The sequence below is a fragment of the Felis catus genome, chromosome A2 (genome assembly GCF_018350175.1).
Source record: "Felis catus isolate Fca126 chromosome A2, F.catus_Fca126_mat1.0, whole genome shotgun sequence".
NCBI lineage: Eukaryota > Metazoa > Chordata > Mammalia > Carnivora > Felidae > Felis > Felis catus.
Genome location: NC_058369.1, coordinates 48,995,652 through 49,017,035, shown reverse-complemented (window position 1 = coordinate 49,017,035; position 21,384 = coordinate 48,995,652). Strand labels below are relative to the sequence as shown.

Genomic DNA, 21,384 nt, shown 5'->3' with positions numbered 1-21,384 from the left:
TAGTGCCTAATAACTGGCTTTGGAATCCCCAAGAAGGCGTTTTAATTCCAAGAACCACCTACTATATGTGCGACCTTTATCAAGTTATTCTTTCTGCTTCTGTCTCTGACTGTCCCTAGTGACACCTTTCTCCTAGGGTTAGTGAGGATCAAATGTAATAAAGTATATAAACTGCTTATTACCATGCCTTTTACATAACAAATGCTCAATAGATGGTAATGATATTTTTAACTGTTTTAATTGTTTTCTGTTTTTAAAGAAAGTTCTGCCTGGTTTTATCAAAGAAAAATTGTGTGTGATTTACTTTTCACCAATCTGTACTGGTAAGCTTCTAATGATATCAGAATCATCTGGATCAATGATAGCCAGTGTGCACACACGTACTCCCCACCCCCCTGCTGTGCCCAACTCAATATTACTGTCAATGCAGTGATGGACAGCAGTTTTGGCCAACATGGCATAGTACTCTATTTCAGATTTCCTCAAGGCTGGGCAGGTGTTGGTCAAGATGAGCAGTTTTCTTAGCCGCGTCAGATCATTTCCAATGTCTGCTTGTACACCAGCGTGTACTTTCCACTTTTCATAATGAGTTGGAGCCTAGGTTGATCAACTGCACTGACTTTTTCATCTTCTTCATAGCCACCATCTTCCTGCCTTAGGGGCAGAATGGCCTCAATGAAGAGAAGCCACCAAGTTGGCTGGGAGCGAGAAAGGAAACACTTCCATTTTTTTATCATTGTTTTATGTGCTCATATCTCAAGACCAAAACACTTGCCTTCAGATATTCAGGCTGTCTTTTAAGGCAGAAAATCTGTCTCTCCTAACTGGTATCTTATTTTAATTTCTCTATCAGTGATTTTTTTTCCCAAAGAGTAGACTAGAGCCCATTCTGATGATGCACACTGACATGAATAGCTTTGCTTTGGTGCTACCAAATTGAGTCAATGGGTGCGTTTTGTGTGGCCAAGGGCACCATTTCAACTTATTTCTTCTATGTTTTATCTGAAAGCTATCCCCAGGGCCCACAAAAACACCCAATTTTATCACGAGAGAAAGCTCTTAAGCCTTCTCTGTATGCTAATCAACATAAGCTTTTTCAGTATAGAGACAGAGAAAAAAAAAACACATACAACATTGATAACAAAAACAGCTTTTTAATACAGGATTTCCACTTTCAGTGAGCTCTAAGCATAAGGAAAAGAAACGAAATCTGGATTCCACATGTTATTAGCAAGAAAATGAGAATCCTATCATTTCACAGGAAGATATTAATATTCATATGCTCACCTTTCTTTTCTTCCACATTGGATGCTAGGATTCATGTTGTGCTTTGTGGTAATTCTACAGCTTCTATTCATTAAATACCAGGACTTGAGCTTTTCATAGTCTTTGAGACGAGAGAGCAGTAATACTGGAGGCCTGGGGCTCCAAAGGGTCTCTAGCTCACCAGCTAAATATTCACCAAAATGAGACACACCGCCTAATCTTTCTCTCTTCTTACAATCTTTGTTAGGAGAAATGATTCTTGTCATGCCCTTTCCATTCTCATTAAAGTTCATGCTTAAAAAAAAAAAAATTAAGGCAGAAGAGCTGAACACTTTATCTAAGTGATGACTGGTAATAGCATATTGTGTGGCTTTGACCTTTTTGATGGATTCTATAATGCAACTGGGCTTATTATTTCCAGGGTTTTTTCCGCACAGCTCCTTTTTAACAGTATCCCTGAACTTCTTGAAAGAGAATAAAGGGGATTGTGTTCAATGAAGACTATATTTTTAAAAAAGAAAAGATCAAAGAAGTCCAGAGAGGACAAAGAAGTTATCAAAAGAGAAGTGATCCCCTGCAGAAATGTCCACAGGTATCAGGGCCAGAACCCAAGGGCACAATAGTGAAGGAAGCAGGGCCACTTGACAAGCTGGGATATTGAGAGGAAACCGGATGACAGCAAGTATTTGTCTTCTACCTCCTCTATTGAATTAGAGTATCAGAATGAAATTCCTTTCTTCTAGGACAGAGAAGAATTCGGGATCTAGATTTCCCAGATGACAAAAGAGTACTTTGCATCAAGGTATTTAGGATTTTTCTCTCATTTTACCACTTCATACACAGATTCCAGAAATGCTGCATTGATTTGTGTTTAATTATCTACTGCTGCTCAACAAACCACCCTAAAAATTACTGCTCAAAATAATGATGACCTGTATTTTGAAATCCAAGCAGGGCTCAGCAGGGACATCACCTCTCTGGTCCACTTATGTCAGAGGGGGCAGCTTGAAGCTCACATGCCTGATAATTGATGCTGGCTGTCAGCTGGGACCTCAGCTGGGACTATGGCTGGAGTACCCTCATATGGCCTGTTTGAGTTCTTGGCTTGCTCCCAACATGGTAGCTGTTTCTGTAATACTTATGTGTCAAGAGTACCAGGCAGAGTACTTATGATTCTTATGCTGTAGAAGTTACAAAGTGTCACTTCTGCATTAGTCACAGCCTCACTCAGATTTAAGGGGAGGAAAACCAGATCTTGCCTGTCAATGAAGGAAAGCTAACGTCATTTTTCAAAAAGACACAGGAGATGTGTCTTCCTTACAAAAATATACCCCAATCCACTTTGTTCTCTGGAAACTAACAAATCTAGATACAGACACACTTCACATTAAGTACTTCACTATATAGCAATGCTATAAGATTATGTATGTGAGGTAACAAATTTGTTAAATTTATATCTACAATAATACCATCTAGTTGGATGGGCCAACACGGACATAACTAAATCATATTTAGGCTCAAGTCATTGCATTCATTTGGGATGTAGGAAAAAATGGTTGTAAATGATAATGACAAAATTAGCCATCTTTTCTCTTACTGAATAAAAGAAGGTTAAGTACTTGGTGAACCTGTAGTAGTACTTTTAGGACATTTTTTTATTTCATAAAATGACGCTTTGGTAAATGTGAAGTTTAGAGTTATTAAATTATACTCTACTCATCTGGAACAAAACTCCCAGGGGTACAAGAAACTTTGTACTAAAGTAACGTAAGAGCACAAAATTAAGCTGATTGAGACCAAGAAAAATAAAAATCCTCCATAAAACACGTAAAAAAAGTCTCCATCCTAAGATGTCAGTCAGCAGGAATGATGCAGTAAACCCTTATCAGAAACTTAAAGAATTGTAGTCAAGGGAGCAGGCTGTGGAGTTAGGTGCCCAGGTACCAAAGCGAGTAGCATCATTACTGTGTATATACTTTGAACATCGTTGTTCTTAATTTCTCTATGAACCACTTTCCTTATCTATAAAAAAATTAAGGAAAATGACAGAATCTATATAATTTGGTATTAAGTAAGCCAACTCAACTGAAGTACTTAGCACAGGATCTGGCACACAGTAATCATTTGATAAACAGGAGCACTGTGTCCAGTCGGAAGCTCAGAAACTCTAGCTCATCAGTGGAAAATGTCATCTTGACCAAATCAGTTTACAGACATTACGTGGAAAAAGAGTCAGGGTAAAGTCACCAAGGGCATTTGCAAAATCAATTGTTTTGTAACTAGGGTAAGAATGGCCATGCCATTGTTATACATAAATAAGATGTGGATACTAGGTGTTGTCCTTTCTACCAGGATCTCATTACTGCTAGCCCTCTCTGTGGACAGAACTAGGCAGCACAGGTATGTATACATATATAACATTCACAAATATATTTATGTATCTACCTATCTGCATGTATATTAAAAGCCAAGAGTTCATTCAGGTATCTCCCATCCAAACACAACAAGGTTCCTTCTAGTTTTCTCTCATTCTTTCTAGTAACTTCTTTCTCTAACAGTAAGAAACATGGCTCTCATTATCTACAATATACTCATTATTCTCTCAATCCTCTCACATACGTAAATTATTTTCTTAATTGTGAACCCACAAGTTTACTAGCTATTGTACAATAATTGTGTACAGTTATTTTTTGCCTTTGGTCTTATAGCATACAGTCAAATACTATCTTCCAAAACTACGTGTGCTCATTTTTGATTCCCCAAACCCCTCGGTGTGGTTACATTGCTCGTATATAATATATTTAAATTTTTATTTATTATTGTCTGTATTGAATTTACACCTACATGATGGCTAATTTTATGTGTCACCTTGACTAGGGATGCCCAGATAGCTGGTAAAACATTATTTTTGGGTGTATCGGTGATGGCATACTTGAAAAAGATCAGTATTTGAACTGGTGAACTGAATAAAGCAGGTGGCCCTCCCCAAGGTGGATGGGGGTAGGGCATCAACAAGTCTCTTGAGAGACTGACTAGAGCCCAAAGGCAGAAAAAGGGCCAATTCACTGTCTCTATTTGATCCGCGACAGGTGTGCTCTTCTGCCCTCAGCACTGTTGCTCCTGGTTTTCTGGCTTTTGGACTCAGATCAGGACTTACATCATAAGCCCTCAGATTCTTAAATGTTTACCTTCAACTGAATTACAACACCAACCTCCCAGGTTCTGCAGCTTGAAGACTGAAGACAGAGGGCCTTCCTTGTCTCCGTAACTGTGTGAGCCAATTCCTATAAATTAGTCTCTTCTATGTATCTATACAGATGTCCTATTGGTTCTCTCTTTGGAGAACTCTAATGTGGCCTGCATTCAGGTTTATTTTAATTATCTGTTTACTTTTTAATAAGTGAAGTGTTCACATGTTGTAAAGACTCAAGACTATATTAGCAGAGAAGTGGTATTTCTCCCTTATGCCTTCTACCTGATTTGCCCATTTTCTCACCCATCTCTACCTACTTCTCTTAGGTAACCAATTAATTTCTAACAGACTTTTATACTCTGAGAAATGTGTGTAATCTGGGATGTGGTTATAGCAACTTACAATCATTACTTCAATTGACTTAGATCCCTTTCCTTTCCTCTCTCCCCTCCCACTCTTACTAATATTTACCAAAAAAGATAAATCTTAACTCCCAAGTATTTATTTATTCTTTCCTTCATTCGCTTATTTATTGTTCATATATTGATTCAACTATTTGAAATCTTATCACCAACCAGGTCTTAACAGTAAATAATTTAACTACACAACTCAGGAAACACAGGATGCCAACACATGGAATTCCCCAAATCATGGGTATTTGGTGACTCACCATTGAAATTAACATTGCGGATATACTTCAACAACTTCTTTCCCCCAGCTTGCTCCATTTCCGGACAGACCCCTCGGTAGTCGGCACAGAGATCCTTGTTCATATGATGAAGGGCATGAGCCATTGCATAGACCGCATCAATCACAAACTGAACTTTACCCTCCTGTTCATAGTTGGAATCTTTCCCAATTCTCTCCTGTCCTGCACATTAAAACAAGAAACATGCACACACAAAGATTGGTGTTGAGTAAAGCATCTAAATTTGCATTCACATCCAACTATGCTCAAAGCAAACAATGTTTTGGAGAATACAATAGTGCAAACAGCATATCCACATTTAGCTACCATATTAAGTTGTTTGGATAGTGTTTGGCATTTGACTTGGTAGTCCATTACACTAACCTTTCCGATGTATTAGACAAACCTGTGAAGCACACTCCACAAGATCACAATGACAGCTTTTGTAATAAGCCAATATACTGTTCAAAATATAGTGGTCCCATAGAATAAAGAGATTGCATGGATTAGAGGCTGGGACGCTATATTCAAAAGTTCAAAGCTTACTCACTCTAAAGAGGTGATGGATCCAAAGGAAAATGATATAAAATAAACTAAATTCCACACGTGAAATTCTGTATATCCACTCCACCTTTTGTCTGGCTCAATGGTTGGTATTCCTGACAACTCAGGTGCTGAGGCTAGAAACCATGTCATTTTTTTTATTGTTTCCTTTTTAACTCTCCCACCCACACATATCTAAGAGAAGCCAAGTTCTATCAGCTCTATCTCTGTAACACTGAACATCTGCAGCCACACTACCAACACCCCATTTATGCCCTTCTATCTTCCATCAGGATGCAATCAATGCTAGATACCTCCCTTCATCTTATCTGGTCATTACTCCATATCCATGTTTCCAAATAACAGAGCTTATCACCTCATCCTCATGCTCAGGATTCTTCCATGTTCTTCACTGCTTACAAAATAAAGTCCAAATTCTTTCCCCTGACAAATCAGAGTGTTCATCACTTTGCCCCCATCTGCCTAATAGGAAGAAGAACTGGGATTAAGTGCCCTTCACTGTGTTGGAAACTTGGCACACATTATTCTTATTTCATTCTTACTTTGGGAGTTAAACATTATTTATTCTCACTCTACAGATAGAAAAGGTCAGCTTTATAGAGATTAAGTAACTCCCCAAGATCATTTACAGGTAGAATGATTATGATAGCTCAGGTTCGTCCAACCCCAAAGCCCACTACATCTTCTTACTACATCAGCCCCGCACAACCCTTTCCCTGTAATTTTGTTGTTGTTGTTGTTCCAGATAGATATGACACTCTATTTTTCTGAATACACCCCACCTCTAATCTCAAGTTATATTTTCTTATGCTCTTTACTTTTCCAGAAACATCTTTCCTTCTTGCTTTCACTCGTCACAACTTAATTCCCTCTCTATGATGCAATGCAATGGTTTCCTACACTTAGTCATGTTTAAAGATTTTCATCACATATAGTAGCACTATATTTTAATGCTCTACTAGGTTTCTAGATTTTTTCATTTCCTTTTTACCTTATATTGCTATCAGCAAACACAGCATTTCGTATTTAGTAGATTCTAAACAATACTTGTATTAAATTATGCATTCATTAAGTACATGATACCAGGAACTCCCTTTAGACCTCTTGATTCTTTAGATAGAATAATAATTATCCACAGATTGCATTTCACTTTCACAGCAGAATTTCCTAAATTGTTTTCCATGGCACATTTCTAAGTGGAAAAAAAAAGCAAGAGGAATGCTACAACTCCAGTCTTCTTCCCTGAAAAATCAAAGGTTCCTGACAGACATTGCATTACTTATTTTTAGATTTCTTTACTGACTTTTCCAAAGCATTTAATGTTATCAGAAAAATTATAATCTACAGGATGAAATTTCACAATTTCCCAAATTTTCTTGAATTTGTATTTTTCCTTTTCAAAGCACATATTAATATCTCATAGGGAAGACACTTCTGTGTTTTATACATATTTCATTTAACTACCAATAACCTCATGCTGCTGCCTGTCATTGGATCTAGGCTTTTCAGCGTGTGTACAGTAATTTTTTTGTAAAGTTTATTTATTTTGAGAGACAGAAACAGAGAGCGAGCAGGGGAAGGGGCAGAGAGAGAGGAAGAGAGACAGAATCCCAAGCAGGTTCCACACTGTCAGTGCAGTCAGAAGCAGGGCTCAAATCACCAACCATGAGATCAAGTGAGCCAAAATCAGGAGTGAAGACGTTTAACTGACTGAGCCACCCAAGTAGCCCAGGATTTTTGGTTTTTGAGTAAGATAAAATTGATCATAAATCCATAGTGCTACTTCCAATTGAAATTCATGACTACAGGGTTTTTTGTTTGTTTGTTTGTTTTTGTTTTTTAATTAACTTTGGCACTCTTATACCTCCACTGCCTCCCTTTTATGAGAAAAATATTGGTTCTTAATAATACCATTCTGGTTATTTATTTGCTTTATTCCATAATATAGATCATGTCAGTATATCTTGTATAACAGTCTAAAAAGTACAGTATATTAACTGCCTTCTGAAAATAGTTTTTCAATGTTTTGCCTGTTTTGGCGATAGATTCTAAGAGTGATTGCTTTGTTAAAGAGTACATTCATATGTATCTTTTGCTAAATATTGACACATCCCCCTCTAGAGTGGCATTGCACTAATTTGCAATCCCAAATTAGTGAGAGTGTTCATTTCCCCAACCAACTCACCAAAGCATATCGTCAAACTTGATGTTGTCAATCAGACAGTTATGTGAGAAACAACTCCACAGTGCATTTTTATTTGTATCTTTCTTGGTATAGGGTAGGTTGAACATCTTTGCATTAAGAAGCATTACTTTTTTTTCCCTTGTAAACTGTTTGTAATTTAGCCAACTTTTACAAGAACTTTTCCTTATCTATTTTAAAAGCTTTTTGTTAGTTACAAATATTAAATATTTGAGTTTAAGTTGTAACTCTTATTCCCGGTTGCTCATTTTTCATTTACTTTAAAATTTTTTTTTAATGTTTATTTATTCTTGAGAGACAGACAGACAGACACACCATGAGCAGGGAAGGAAGACAGAGAAAGAGAGAGAGAGAGAGAGAGAGAGAGACTCCAAAGCAGGTTCTAGGCTCTGACCTGTCAGAACAGAGCCCAACATGGGGTTAGAACTCACAAACCGTGACATCGTGACCTGAGCCAAAGTCAGATGCTCGACCCACTGAGCCACCCAGGCACCCCTCATTTACTTTTTACACACAATTTCCAAGTGAAATTTCTGTAAACATAGAATTTTTTCTAAACCCGTTTCTTTTATCTTTAACTTCTGGATTTTTAATTTCCACCCTCAGAGTAAAGAAGATTCCACCCATGTTTTCTTCTAGTCGTTTTATAATTTTGGTTTCAAAATTAGGTATTTGATCCATTTGGAATGTATTCTTGTGCACAGGATGAGGAATAAATCAAAATTTTATCTTTTTCCATATAGCTATTGGGTTAAAACATACAAGACTTCATCTTCTGTCACAGATTTGAAGTTTCATTTGTAGTTTCACAGATTCATTACATATGGAAATTTAGTAATGAAGTCTATTTCTGGATTTAAAAAATCTGTTTCATTGTTTGGTTTGTCTATTCATGCACCAATGCTAGAGTTCCAATTATGAAGGGTAACATTTTAATAACTGGTAGAGTTAGACATTCTTCCACATAATTATTCATTTCTTTCAAAATTTCCTGGTTATTTTTGTTTACTTATTCAAATGAACTTTATTAATCGCTTACATAGCTTAAGAAAAAAAAAAACCTTAAGAAAAAAAAAACCTTGATGGTACATTTATTAGGTTTATGCTATATTCATAAATAAACTAGAATAGAAGTCTTTATGAAGGTGAGTCTCACTACCTGTGTCTTTCCTCTTTCACTTCCTTCAACTGTTCAGGATTTCTCAAAACAAAAGTGTTGAGTGTTTCCTGAAAGTTAGCTTAGGTATTTCATTTATTTTTGCTATTATAAATACAGTTTTCCTTGCTATGAATTTCTCATTGGTTTCTGGTTACATATGTAAAATTTTTTTTCAAGGTTTTTTTATTTATTTTTGGGACAGAGAGCGACAGAGCATGAACGGGGGAGGGGCAGAGAAAGGGAGACACGGAATCGGAAACAGGCTCCAGGCTCCGAGCCATCAGCCCAGCGCCTGATGCGGGGCTCGAACTCACGGACCGCGAGATCGTGACCTGGCTGAAGTCGGACGCTTAACCGACTGCGCCACCCAGGCGCCCCTGGTTACATATGTAAAAGCTATTCTTGGTTTGTTGTGGTTTTATTAGTTTTCAACATCCTATCATGAAACATTTTAAACACAGTGCAAGGTTGAAAGTATTTTACAGTGAACCCACCAACTAGATTTTTACATTAACATTTTACAATACTTGTTTTACAAGGCAATTCATTTTCTCACATTAGTTTTATAACCTGCTACTTTACAAATTTGTTATTTTTTATAGTACTTAAAAAAGGCCACCGTGAAGGCATTATGACTGCTATAAAATATATACTATGGAATAGGTTCAGACTAATAATTCAGGAGATCAGTTTCTATACTGCATTCATTTAGTCATTTATCCCAGAAAGAATACCTGGAAAATAATTGCTACATTTTAAATAATATACTTTTCGGAACACTGTAGGTTTTATGCTTGTCTTAGGGAGTCACCATGTAGGTGAGCTTATTAAAGGCTTTCAGAAGACTTAAGAGACAAGTTTGTCTTTCGGGCTATAATGACCTGAAAAATGTAACCTTATATCAAGAGAATCAGAAATGGCAAGTTCATTAAAAAAACAAGGTTAACTTTATTTTTTTCCAAGGGTCACAAGCACAACTGTTTGCCAATTTTCTCCCCTCCTTCTTTACTTGAAATCTAGTTGTCTTCAGATATTTGTACCGTGTGTGTGTGTGTGTGTGTGTGTGTGTGTGTGAGAGAGAGAGAGAGAGAGAGAGAGAGAGAGAGAGAGAGAGAGAGAGAGAGAGAGAGAGAGAGAGAGAGAAAGAAAGAGGGTTAGGGGGAGAAAAAGCGAGGAAAAGAGAAATATGAACTGAACCTTCTTTGAGCCTCACTGAGTCAATACTGATTTCTCTAAGCCAATCCAATTTCCTCTGCAAAGGCTGATTTAGAACAGGCATGGGACACAATTCTAGCTAATGAGATGTAAGCAAAGTTTGGTGGAAATTCCTGAGATAGTTTACTTGTTCTTATAAATAGACGTACTCAGTTTTATCAAAATTAAAACCCAACATATACCTTGCAATTACTCTGGTCATTTTGTGTTCCTCTGGTCATTATACTGCAAATAAAGGACAGCATAAAAATGTGCTATGTATATGAAACTATAAGTAAGTTGTAAGTTAGCCAAGCCTGAAATAACCCTACATTTTTTCCATGTGATATATTAAATAATTTTTCCATGTAAGTAATGTTTAATACTCATTAATTCCCATGTTTTTATGAATGCTACACTTCTTATTCATGTACTACTGTATAATATCCTAGGGGTGTCTGGGTGGCTCACTTGTTTAAGCATCTGACCTCTGCTCAGGTCATGATCTCATGGTTTGTGAGTTCGAGCTCCATGTCAGGCTCTATGCTGACAGCTCAGAGCCTGGACCCTGCTTCAGATTCTGCATATCCCTCTCTGTCTACCCCTCCACTGCTCACACTCTGTCTCTCTCTCTCCAAAATAAACATTTAAAAATTACAAAATCCTAGCATTAACCATCCCCCCACCCTAACCCCCCCCCCCAAAAAAAACCATGAAATGAAGTTTTAAGAAATACTTTTAACATAGATTGAAGTAGAGGAAAACAGGAACATTTAATATGTTAAAAAACTTTTTGTAATGTTTATTCATTCTTGAGAGGGAGAGAGAGAGAGAGAGTGAGCGCACAAGTTGGGGAGGAGCAGAGAGAGTGGGAGACACAGAATATGAAGGAGGCTCCAGGCTCTGAGCTGTCAGCACAGAGCCCGACTTGGGGCTCGGGCACACAAACTATGAGATCATGACCTGAGATAAGGTCAGAGGTTTAACTGACTGAGACACCCAGGCACCTCAGAACACTTTTCAATCAACTGTCAGTTAACAGCTCATTCTTTCCATCTTTCTGATTAACTGACATATTGTCATATTCTTTTCTTGGATGAAGTTAAACCTTTTCAACTTATTTCCCAGGAAAGGGTCTGAGGTTTAGATAAATGAGGAAAACTCTGCAGCACTATCTTTTACTTCTTCAGCAGACAAAGTGGACTATCTTTTTTAAAGTCTTGTGATTTTCTGGAAATGGATCAATTCCTAGAAACAAAACCTTCAAAATTGTCTCAGACAGAAATAGAAAATCTGAGGAAACTAATAAACAGTAATGAATTTAAATCATTAATTGAAAAACTACCAAAAAAAACAGAACTCTAGCACCAGGTGGCTTCATAGGGGAATTCTACCAAACATTAAAGAAGAGTTACTACGAAGGTTAATAACTGTTCTCAAATTACTCCAAAAAAAATCAATAGGAAGGAAAGAATCCAAATACATTCCAGAAGTTAGCATTACCCTGAGAACAAAACCAGACTAAAACATGCCCCCCAAAATAAAACTACAGGCCAATATCTTTGATGAACCTAGATACAAAAATCCTCAACAAAATGTTAACCACATTCAACAATTCATTAAAAGGATTTTTCACCATAATCAAATATGATTAAATTTTGAGATGCAAAAAGGCTCAATATTCACAAATCAATGTGGCACACCTCATCAACAAAATAAAGGATAAAAGTCATGTGATCATCTCAACAGAACAGAGAGCCCAGAAATACATGCATGCCAATGTATGTGGCCAATTAACCTATGATGAGGGAGGCAAGAATATACAATGGAAAATGCACTATCTTCAATAAATGGTGCTAAGAAAATTGGACAGGTACATGCAAAAGAATGAAACTGGACCATTTTATTATGCCATATATAAAAATGAACTCAAATGGATTAAACAGCTAAATAGGAGACCTGAAATCACAAAACTCCTAGAAGAAAAAACAGGCAGTAATTTCTCTGACATGGGCCATAGCAACATTCTTCTATTTAGGTCTCCTAAGGCAAGGGAAACAAAAGCAAAAATTAACTATTGGGACTACATGAAAATGAAAAGCTTTTGCACAGCAAAGGAAACCAACAAAACAAAAGGGCAACCTACTGAATGGAAGAAGTTACTTGTAATCTATACATAAAATTTATAAGTTATGTATCCAAATATATATATTGTGTCACTATCCAAAATATGTAGAGGATGTATACAACTCAACACCACCACCACCGACAAAACACTTGATTAAAAAAATGAGGAGAGAACCTGCAAAGACATTTTTCCAAAGATGATATACAGATGGCCAACAGAACATGAAGAGATATTCAAACATCACTAATTAACAGGAGTGCAAATCAAAACCATGATGACATAGAACCTTACACCTGTCAGAATGCCTAAAATCAAAAAGAAAAGAAATGACAAGTGTTAGTGAGGATGTGAAGAAAAAGGAATCCTTGTGCACTGTTGGTGTGAATGTAAATGGGTAGAGTCACTGTGAAAAACAATATGGAAGTTCCTCAAAAAATTAACAACATAATTACCACAAGATCCAATAATTCCACTACTGGGTATTTACTCGACCCACCCCCCCCCTCCCAAATTGAAAACACTAATTTGAAAAGATCTATGCATCCCTATGTTTACTGCAGCATTATTTACAACAGCCAAATTACAGAAGAAACTTAAGTCCCCATTCAACAGATAAATGAATAAATGGATAAGGGAAGTATGGTGTACGCATGAGCACACACACATACACACACACACACCCCACAAAGGAATATCACACGGCCATAAAAAGGATGGGATTGTGCTGTTTCTGACAACATAGAAGAACCTAGAGGGTATTATGATAAGTATGTCAGACTGAGAAAGGCAAATACCATATGATTTCACTCATATGTGGAATCTAAAAGAAAAAAAAGAATAAACAAAGAGCAGAATCAGACCTATAATTACAAAGAACAAAGTGGTTGTTGACAGAGAGGAGGGGAGGGGGGGTTAGACAAAATGAATGAAGGGGAATAGGAAATACGGGCTTCTATTTTTTGTTTAAGTTTATTTATTAATTTACATCCAAGTTAGTTAGCACATGGCGCAACAATGATTTCAGGGGTAGATTCCTTAATGTCCCTTACCCATCTAGCCTATCCCCCCTTCCACAACCCCTCCAGTAACCCTCTGTTTGTTCTCCATATTTAAGACTCTCTTATGTTTTGTCCTCTTCCCTGTTTTTATGTTATTTTTGCTTCTCTTCCCTTGTGCTCATCTGTTTTCTATCTTAAAGTCCTCATATGAGTGAAGTCATAACATATTTGTCTTTCTCTAATTTCGCTTAGCATAATACCCTCTAGTTCCAACCATGTAGTTGCAAATGGCAAGATTTCATTCTTTTTGATTGCCGAGTAATACTCCATTGTATATATATACACCACATCTTTTTTTTCTTAATATTTATTTATTTTGAGAGAGACAGTGCAAGCGAGGGAGGGACAGAAAGAGAGAGGGAGACACCGAATCTGAAGCAGACTCCAGGCTCTGAGCTGTCAGCACAGAGCCTGACAACACCACATCTTTTTTATCCATTCATCCGTCAATGGACATTTGGGCTCTTTCCATACTTTGGCTATTGTCAATAGTGTTGCTATAAACATTGGGGTGCACGTGCCCCTTCGAAACAGCACACCTGTATCCCTTGGATAAATACCTAGTAGTGTAATTGCTGGGTCATAGGGTAATTCTATTTTTAATTTTCTGAGGCAACTCCATACTGTTTTCCAGAGAGGTTGTACCAGTTTGCATTCCCACCAGAAGTGCATAAGAGATCCTCTTTCTCTGCATCCTTGCCAACATAGCATTCTGACAGGTGTGGTGGCATCTCATTGTGGTTTTGATTTTTATTTTCCTGATGACGAGTGATGTTGAGCATTTTTTCCTGTGTCTAGTCATAAAGGCTTCTATTTATGGAATTAAGAAGTAATGGGATAAAGGGTATAGCATAAGGAATAGAGTCAATGATAGTGTAATTATGTATTGAGACAAATGGTGGCTACATGTGTGGTGAACATAACATATAAACTTGTGGAACCACTATATTGTGCAACTGAAACTAATTGAACACTGTGTGTCAACTATATTAAAAAAATAAATGAAAATAAATTCTCCTGATTTCCTGCTCTATTGGTATTTGTGTCCAAGAGTCCAGTATTTACCTTCAAAAAGCACACCTTTTTCACATTCTGTTGAATAAACTCTCATCTGTACTACACACAGATAATCCATAAACTCTTCCACTATCAAATTTTTAGTGTTCATTCTTCTGGTGAAGGATTCTCTTTGAATGACCTGCTTAACCTACTCATTTTTGCATACTTCTTTCTTAGAATGTATGCCTTAGTTAATATGCATAAGCAAATTTTTAGAAGAAAAAAAAGGAATAGAAAATGTAAGACATTATATATGGCAAGTTATTAATATAAACAATCTCATTTCACTGAGGAAACTGAAAGAAAGAGACGGCATAGCAGGAAGTCAGGAAACAAAAGATGTTTTAATGCAGACTGACAAACTTCCCAGAAAGATTCAGTGGATTTGAACAAATGGTCTAATGCGTACCATATGTTTCTAAAGGAGTGAAAAACTGATTTTTATTTTGATTTAAAATATTAATTGAACTTATTTGGTTTGGAAAGACCTCTCTCAAGTAATGCATGCTGGTGCTGACCATGTTTATAAACCATGCATCACTCAAATTTATTTTATTGAACATAGAGCCTCAAACTCAAATATTTCTTGAGGCTGACGTGCTGAGTAGTTCTCTGTATAATTAACTATGGTAATAATGTTTGGATTTATTGCAAATGACAAATACCTTAATAAACAGGAAAAGAGTATGTCATAGGCACTCAAAACAGAGTGAAAGCAGACTTCGGTCTTAACAAAGCTGCTAGATTCTGTGTAGGGGCAGCTCGGTGGGTACCCTGGGGTGCTAGAAAATGTTGCAGGGCTCACAGTTCCTCGGCAAGCCTTATCAAGATGTTTCTGTAGTCCATTCCATATTTTAAAATTAAATAACTTGACTTACTGGATATTTTCCCCCCTTAGAGGTATACATTTCTACTTATACTATGAATGTTAATGGTAAAACTGGATTCTGTGTTTGAGGAAGTTTACTTTGTTGCCATCTTTTTAAGTGACTGCATTTATAGAATCTCAGAAGTAAAAACCCATAGCCTGCAATAATTATCAGTCAAAGTCAGAAGGTTTGGATTGAAACCAAAAGCCTTCAACGTGGTTGTGCTTCTATTTGTAGGCACAATGTGGTTGTGCTTCTAGTTGTAGACAATGAGAAACACAACTCCTGATAAAAATGGCAGGGTTCATAGTACTACAGGGAGCATGTATCTACTGCGTGCTTTCTATGCAGCAGACTCTGGGCTGAGCATATCCATGGCTTCATTTTTAACTCTCACAACACTTCCTTCGGTCAGTACTATTGTCTTTTCCATTTACCATCCATTTCCTGCCTGTTACTTCACTATACATTATGGGCAATTAGCTACCTGGTTCCTTCCTTATGTGCACATGGAAAGCGATGAACTAGAACTTTTCCTCTTTATCTCTGTTCATTTTCAACTTTAGATCCACAAATGACCTCCAGGTTTATGCTAGTCATGACTTGTACATCCTCTCATCCCCACTGAATACTTCACTACAAGAGTTTCCTCTAAGGAGGAAATGGATGGTTTTGACAACCCCCACCATATCCTCCCCTTGATCTCTCCTTGAGTGGACAAAGTATCCAGAGAAATGACCAAAATGTTGGCAGAGGAACCAAGAAAACAAAGCAGAAATGGCAGTTGACTTATTATCTGATCCTCTACTTTAGATGACCAAAATTTGATTACAAATGAATCATTAACATCCTAATGTTCTGCAGTGGATACACATGGAGTATTTGGTTATAGATTCATAAAGACTTCCAGCAAGGGAGATACACAATATCTAGCCACAAACCCTCATTTCTAATCATTTTCCATGCAGGATGCTTCCTGGGGGGGAGCATTTAATTGTCACTTAAAACTGAGTTTCCTTCTGCAATTCCACTTCCAATTTCCAGGTAAGTGCAAATAAAAATACAAGCAGTGAGTAAATATGTGTGTGTGGTGGGGTGGGGTAGGGAAGGGCAGGGCAGGGATAGGGGGTTAGTTTTCAAACAATGTACTGGGGAAGAGGAATGAAAGGGCATGAAGTTTCAGACCCAACATTCACACACCTCAAACGTGTAGGTGGTGTTCTGAGAGACTCGACCAAGGACTTTTTTCACTGCCAAGAAGAGCCTGTTGTATGTAACATGAGCCAATTCAGTCAAGGTAAGAACACTCCTTCTGAAGCTCACACCAGGAAACGTGCTATACCAAACAACAACAAAAAAAGATGTAGATTCTTAAAGAGGAGTATGGATACAATTTCAATTTCTCATAGAGATTTCTTCTCTGATTTCTTCAGCTGAATTCCTGTTTATATATTTTCTATTGCTTCTTCCATGCAAACTTTAAAATCACTAGTGAAGGTTTCTTTCCAGAACTGACTTAAAGATTAAGAAAAACTATGCCATAGATGACTGTTCTTAACCACTTCTTCAGCTATAGCTGCTGCAGTGATGGGGTCCTGACCCTGTGAAATTCTGTTTATGTCATTCCAGGAATTGTATTCAAGTTGAGCCTTCACAATATAAATTAACCAGTTTATTTAAAAATGCATTTAGATACCACATGAAATAATGGATCTGTGCAATCAGCAGCAGCTGATCAGACCATGAATTCAAAGGCTTATGGGTATTTTACAGTGAATAGTTATTTTGACAACAATGGCCTCACTGCTGAATCTTTCCTGTTCTTCTCCTTCTCCTTCCCAACCTCTTCCTCCTCATTCTTTTTGGCTTAGACATTCACAATTTATTTGTTTTAATTTAGAAAGATAGCATTGTATATGCATGTATGAGAACTGAAGGAACATGCAAAACTAAAAACTTCACAACAGCACATCTTCAGACTAACAAAATGTCAACTTAGCTCTTCTGCCCCCAGTGTGCTCCCCCCTTCCAAACAGAGCCAACCACTATCCTGACATCTTCTCAACTTCACATTACACACAATAAAACCAGAATGTTATATATCCTTGATATAATACAATAATAAATCTATCAGTTGGTAAACATGTCAAATGTATGAAAAGACTGCCACACAGAGAAAAAAAAAAGAATGAGAGGGAGAGAGAAAAGGGCAGTAAAGGAGAGAGAGGGAGACAGAGACAGACACAGAGAGAGAGGGAGGGAGGGAAAGATCTAGATCTGATCTACTGATTAACATTGAGGAAGTACAGAAAACAGAAAAACAGGTAAATCAACATTGCACAGATGCAAAGAACAAAACCATATATGAGAAATTCTGTAGTAATAGTAATAAACTGTTTTATTCAACAATGGCAAGAAGTAAAATAATGGGGAGGAACATTTTTAGACTAAAAAAGACACATTAAAAATAGAGCACATGGACTTACTTTAGGCACACATGTGAACAAGCTAATGGCATGGAGATGTTCAAGAGAGAATGGGCAGGCTATTTTATAGAGAACTATTGTTTTTTCTTTGTTGTGTACATGTATTATCATGTATTTTTAAGAACTTTTTTTCAGAATTGTGTATTTAAATGTTTAAGACAAATTAAATGTCTGGGTTTACTTTAAATTGGCCGGTGAAGAGAGGAGAAAACAAAATAAAACATGAGTTGGGTATATGAAAATAAAATACATTGGTATAAATGGACTACGCTAAGGTTTGGTGATGGATGCAGGGGGACTAATTATATTATTCTCTCAGCTTTTGTGTTTTCTGGAAAGACAACATGCTAAGGAAAATAAAAATAAAAGGAGAAGAGAGGAAAAGAGTATGAAGAAAAGGAAGAAGAAGAAAAGGAGCAGTGGAGGGGGGCCTGTGAAAGGTTGGGGAGGGGAAAGGAGAAAGAGAAAGAAAGAGAAAAAATAACAAAAAGAAGAGTATCGGGATGAAGAAAAGGGGAACTAAGCAGGAAGGCAGGTGAGTGGCATTTAACTGGCATCTACTATGTGCCACACACTCTGCTAGACACAAGGGTTATAGGTATCAATACGGAACCCTGTCCTGTTGGCACTTTTCACAGCTCCACTCAAACCCTCCTGCTAAAAGATTTCCATCTCTCATCTCAGGTCTGACAGAATGACTCTGCTTCCCAGGTATTTGTTAAGGGGCACACACACTGTAGATGCTAAGGCATACGGGCAGGGTCACCTGACTCCCCAGTCTAATGTCACTTCCTGGAAGCACAGTGGCCATACTGTGGGGATGGAGTGGTTCTATCTCACTGGCACCTTGACCCGTCACCTTTTGAGCATAGGCAAAGGTCCTTAGGGAATTCGTCTCACTGCAGGGTTTGAAAGGACTTCTCAAAATCTTCAGTCCAGTGAAAGTTTATATAAAAAGAAAAAAACTATTGTTTACCTCCATCTGGGCTCCATATCCAGGTCTAAGCAACTCTAAATCAAACAGACAAATATATATACATATATGCTCAACTCCCCAAAGGCAAGACTGTCCTCTACACATTGCCATATGCCTAGAGCCAAGATAGGGCCTGGAAGATAGTAGACACCCACCAAATGTGTGTTGAATAAAGGATGAAACAACAAATAAGTATCCTGGGAAGGGAAATAAAATAATGAGCAAGGAGCTCCCGTAAAAGAGTAGAAAAGGAAGGTAATGATCCTTCACTGTGGATAATTGGGGTTTTTCAAACTGAGTTTTTATGTACCCCAAGACTTCAATTACTGCTTTCACTGGTGTCAATTAGTTAAGTAAAGTTGATAAAAATACTGTGAGCTTTTTTTTTTGAAGATTAATTTTACTAAACAAAAAAACCATGTAGGTTTACACATACTTCTTCACACATACTTTTGACTAGTTAGCTATGACAGTTCAAAAATAAGACCAGTTTCCTCATACGAGGCCTTAACAATATTCCTAAGTGATGAGAAATGAAGTTAGAAGGATTCTCCACTCCCAAGTTCTGAAAACACTGCATTTAGCAATGTCACATTGCACCTGTGTTAAGAAAAAACAAATGACTGGGGTGCCAGGGTGGCTCAGTCAGTTGAATGTCTGACTTCAGCTCAGGTCATGATCTCACAGTTTGTGGGTTCGAGCCCCGTGTCCGGCTCTGTGCTGACTGCTCAGAGGCTGGGGTCTGCTTGGGATTCTGTGTCTCCCCCTCTCTCTCCGCCCCGCCGAAGCTTGTTCTCTCTCTCAAAATTAAATAAATATTAAAAAAAAAAGAAAAATCAAATCACTACCCTGACAAAGAAAGCATCTTAACCAACTCCTAACCAGAAAGTTGAAACTGACAGTTCACCACTCCCAACACACTGAATAATTTTCCTGAAGAACAGTTAGCCACATCCATGCTACTTGTGGAACAAAGTAATTCAGTAGTAATGAAAAGAAAACTCTTCACAGAGCATATAGGGGAGGTTCTGGATGCACAGGCTTAGTTTAAAACACACAGGTTGCCAGTGTGACTTCATTGGATCAAGGTCCTTCAAAACACCAACATTTTGAAACCAGTATGTGATGGCATTTCCATCTCTCTTACAATCAGCCCAACAACTGAATTAGGGGCATGTAGGCTTATATCAGACAAGCCTGGGTTGAAATTCTGCCTCTGTAGGCATTATATATGTGACTGATGCAAAGTTATATGACATAAGCTTGTTTCTTAGTCTATAAAAACGTAGACATTATGAAAGAGAAGCTGGTTACATTATCCATGTCGCTAGATAACATGAGAAATCTTGCATCAGTTCCAATGCTTCCAAGTTTACAGCCAGAAATGAGCTACCAAAATAGAGATCATGATTTACTTCAGCCCTACTGGGACTGATGGTTCCCAAGTTCACCTAAATCTCATAGGCACAAGTGATCACCCTCCTCCAGAAAATTCTCAAAACTAAATTATTTATGCCTCCTATCCAAGCTTTATGGGGTACTGCCTCTCTGATGACCCTTTACTTGCCCTTGGCCCTTTACTCACCCCTATATGCTGTCTTGTGCCTTGCTGAACCACCAGCTCCCTCCTCTTCACATCTTTGGCTGTGCTTTCTGGGATTTTTAATCCACATTGATCATTCCTCTAATATGGTCTTATCCAAGTTTTCAAATACTTCCTTAACTAAAATCTGTTTCCTGAGAACACTGCTTCCCCTGTGACTCTATTAAGTGGAGATCATCTTTCTCCCTTTACATAACACATGTATCTCAGTGACCTTTTGCTCCCCAATACCACTTGCCTCCTCTAACTTATTTCTCCTTTTGTAAAAAAAAAAAAAACCCAAAACTCCTGCTCCTTTGAGTCTTACTCCCTATAGGTCTTGACTCATTTGTTAAGAACTATGAAGGGTCTGAGATTTTACCATACTTGCAAGCCTACAAGTCACAGACACGTTGGTGGAAGGCAGGAGACTCATGAGTCAGTGACCAAGGGCTTTATTACTCACAGCAATAGCGCTAGGTGGAGTGTCACCATTTGCTGGCTCTGACTCTCTAATCACACACACCCCTAATCACACAGGGTGACAGAAAGAGGGCCAAATGACATAGTGGGCTGTGCTACAGGAAGGGATCCCAGTGTTTTTACCATAAACATGTCTGACCTTTGCCAGAAGTCACTTCCTCCACCTTCCAAGATGGTTTGCTACATAAACATCCTTGAAAAAGTAATCTGGAATGAGGGGAACTTAGTGTCTCTGCTTGCACAATTTGCAGAAACATGAGACATCCATGGACAGTCTCTTCCCAACAGCATTCATTCTTCTCCTCACTTGATCAGTGTCTGGGTTTGAGACCCGTATTTCTTTTCTCCTAACCCTCACTCTTTCCTGGGAAATCATATTCATTCAAACAACACTTACTATCATCTACTGACAAATGTACACTCTACCTCCAACACAGACTTCCGAGTTCTACACAGGCACTGAATTGCCTTCCTAA

The 21,384-nt window shown here is 37.7% G+C and overlaps 1 protein-coding gene and 1 pseudogene across 13 annotated transcripts in view; both read right to left on the bottom strand.

The window, feature by feature from the left end:
- GRM7 (glutamate metabotropic receptor 7) overlaps window positions 1–21,384 on the bottom strand; it is a 1,171,176-nt gene that overhangs the window by 276,694 nt on the left and 873,098 nt on the right. For all 13 annotated transcript variants that reach the window (XM_045053189.1, XM_045053190.1, XM_045053191.1 and 10 more), the window contains one exon: window positions 5,130–5,330. In XM_045053189.1, the coding sequence (XP_044909124.1) occupies window positions 5,130–5,330 (201 nt within the window). The remainder of the gene's footprint in view (window positions 1–5,129; window positions 5,331–21,384) is intronic.
- Window positions 301–646, bottom strand: LOC101080952 (annotated as a pseudogene).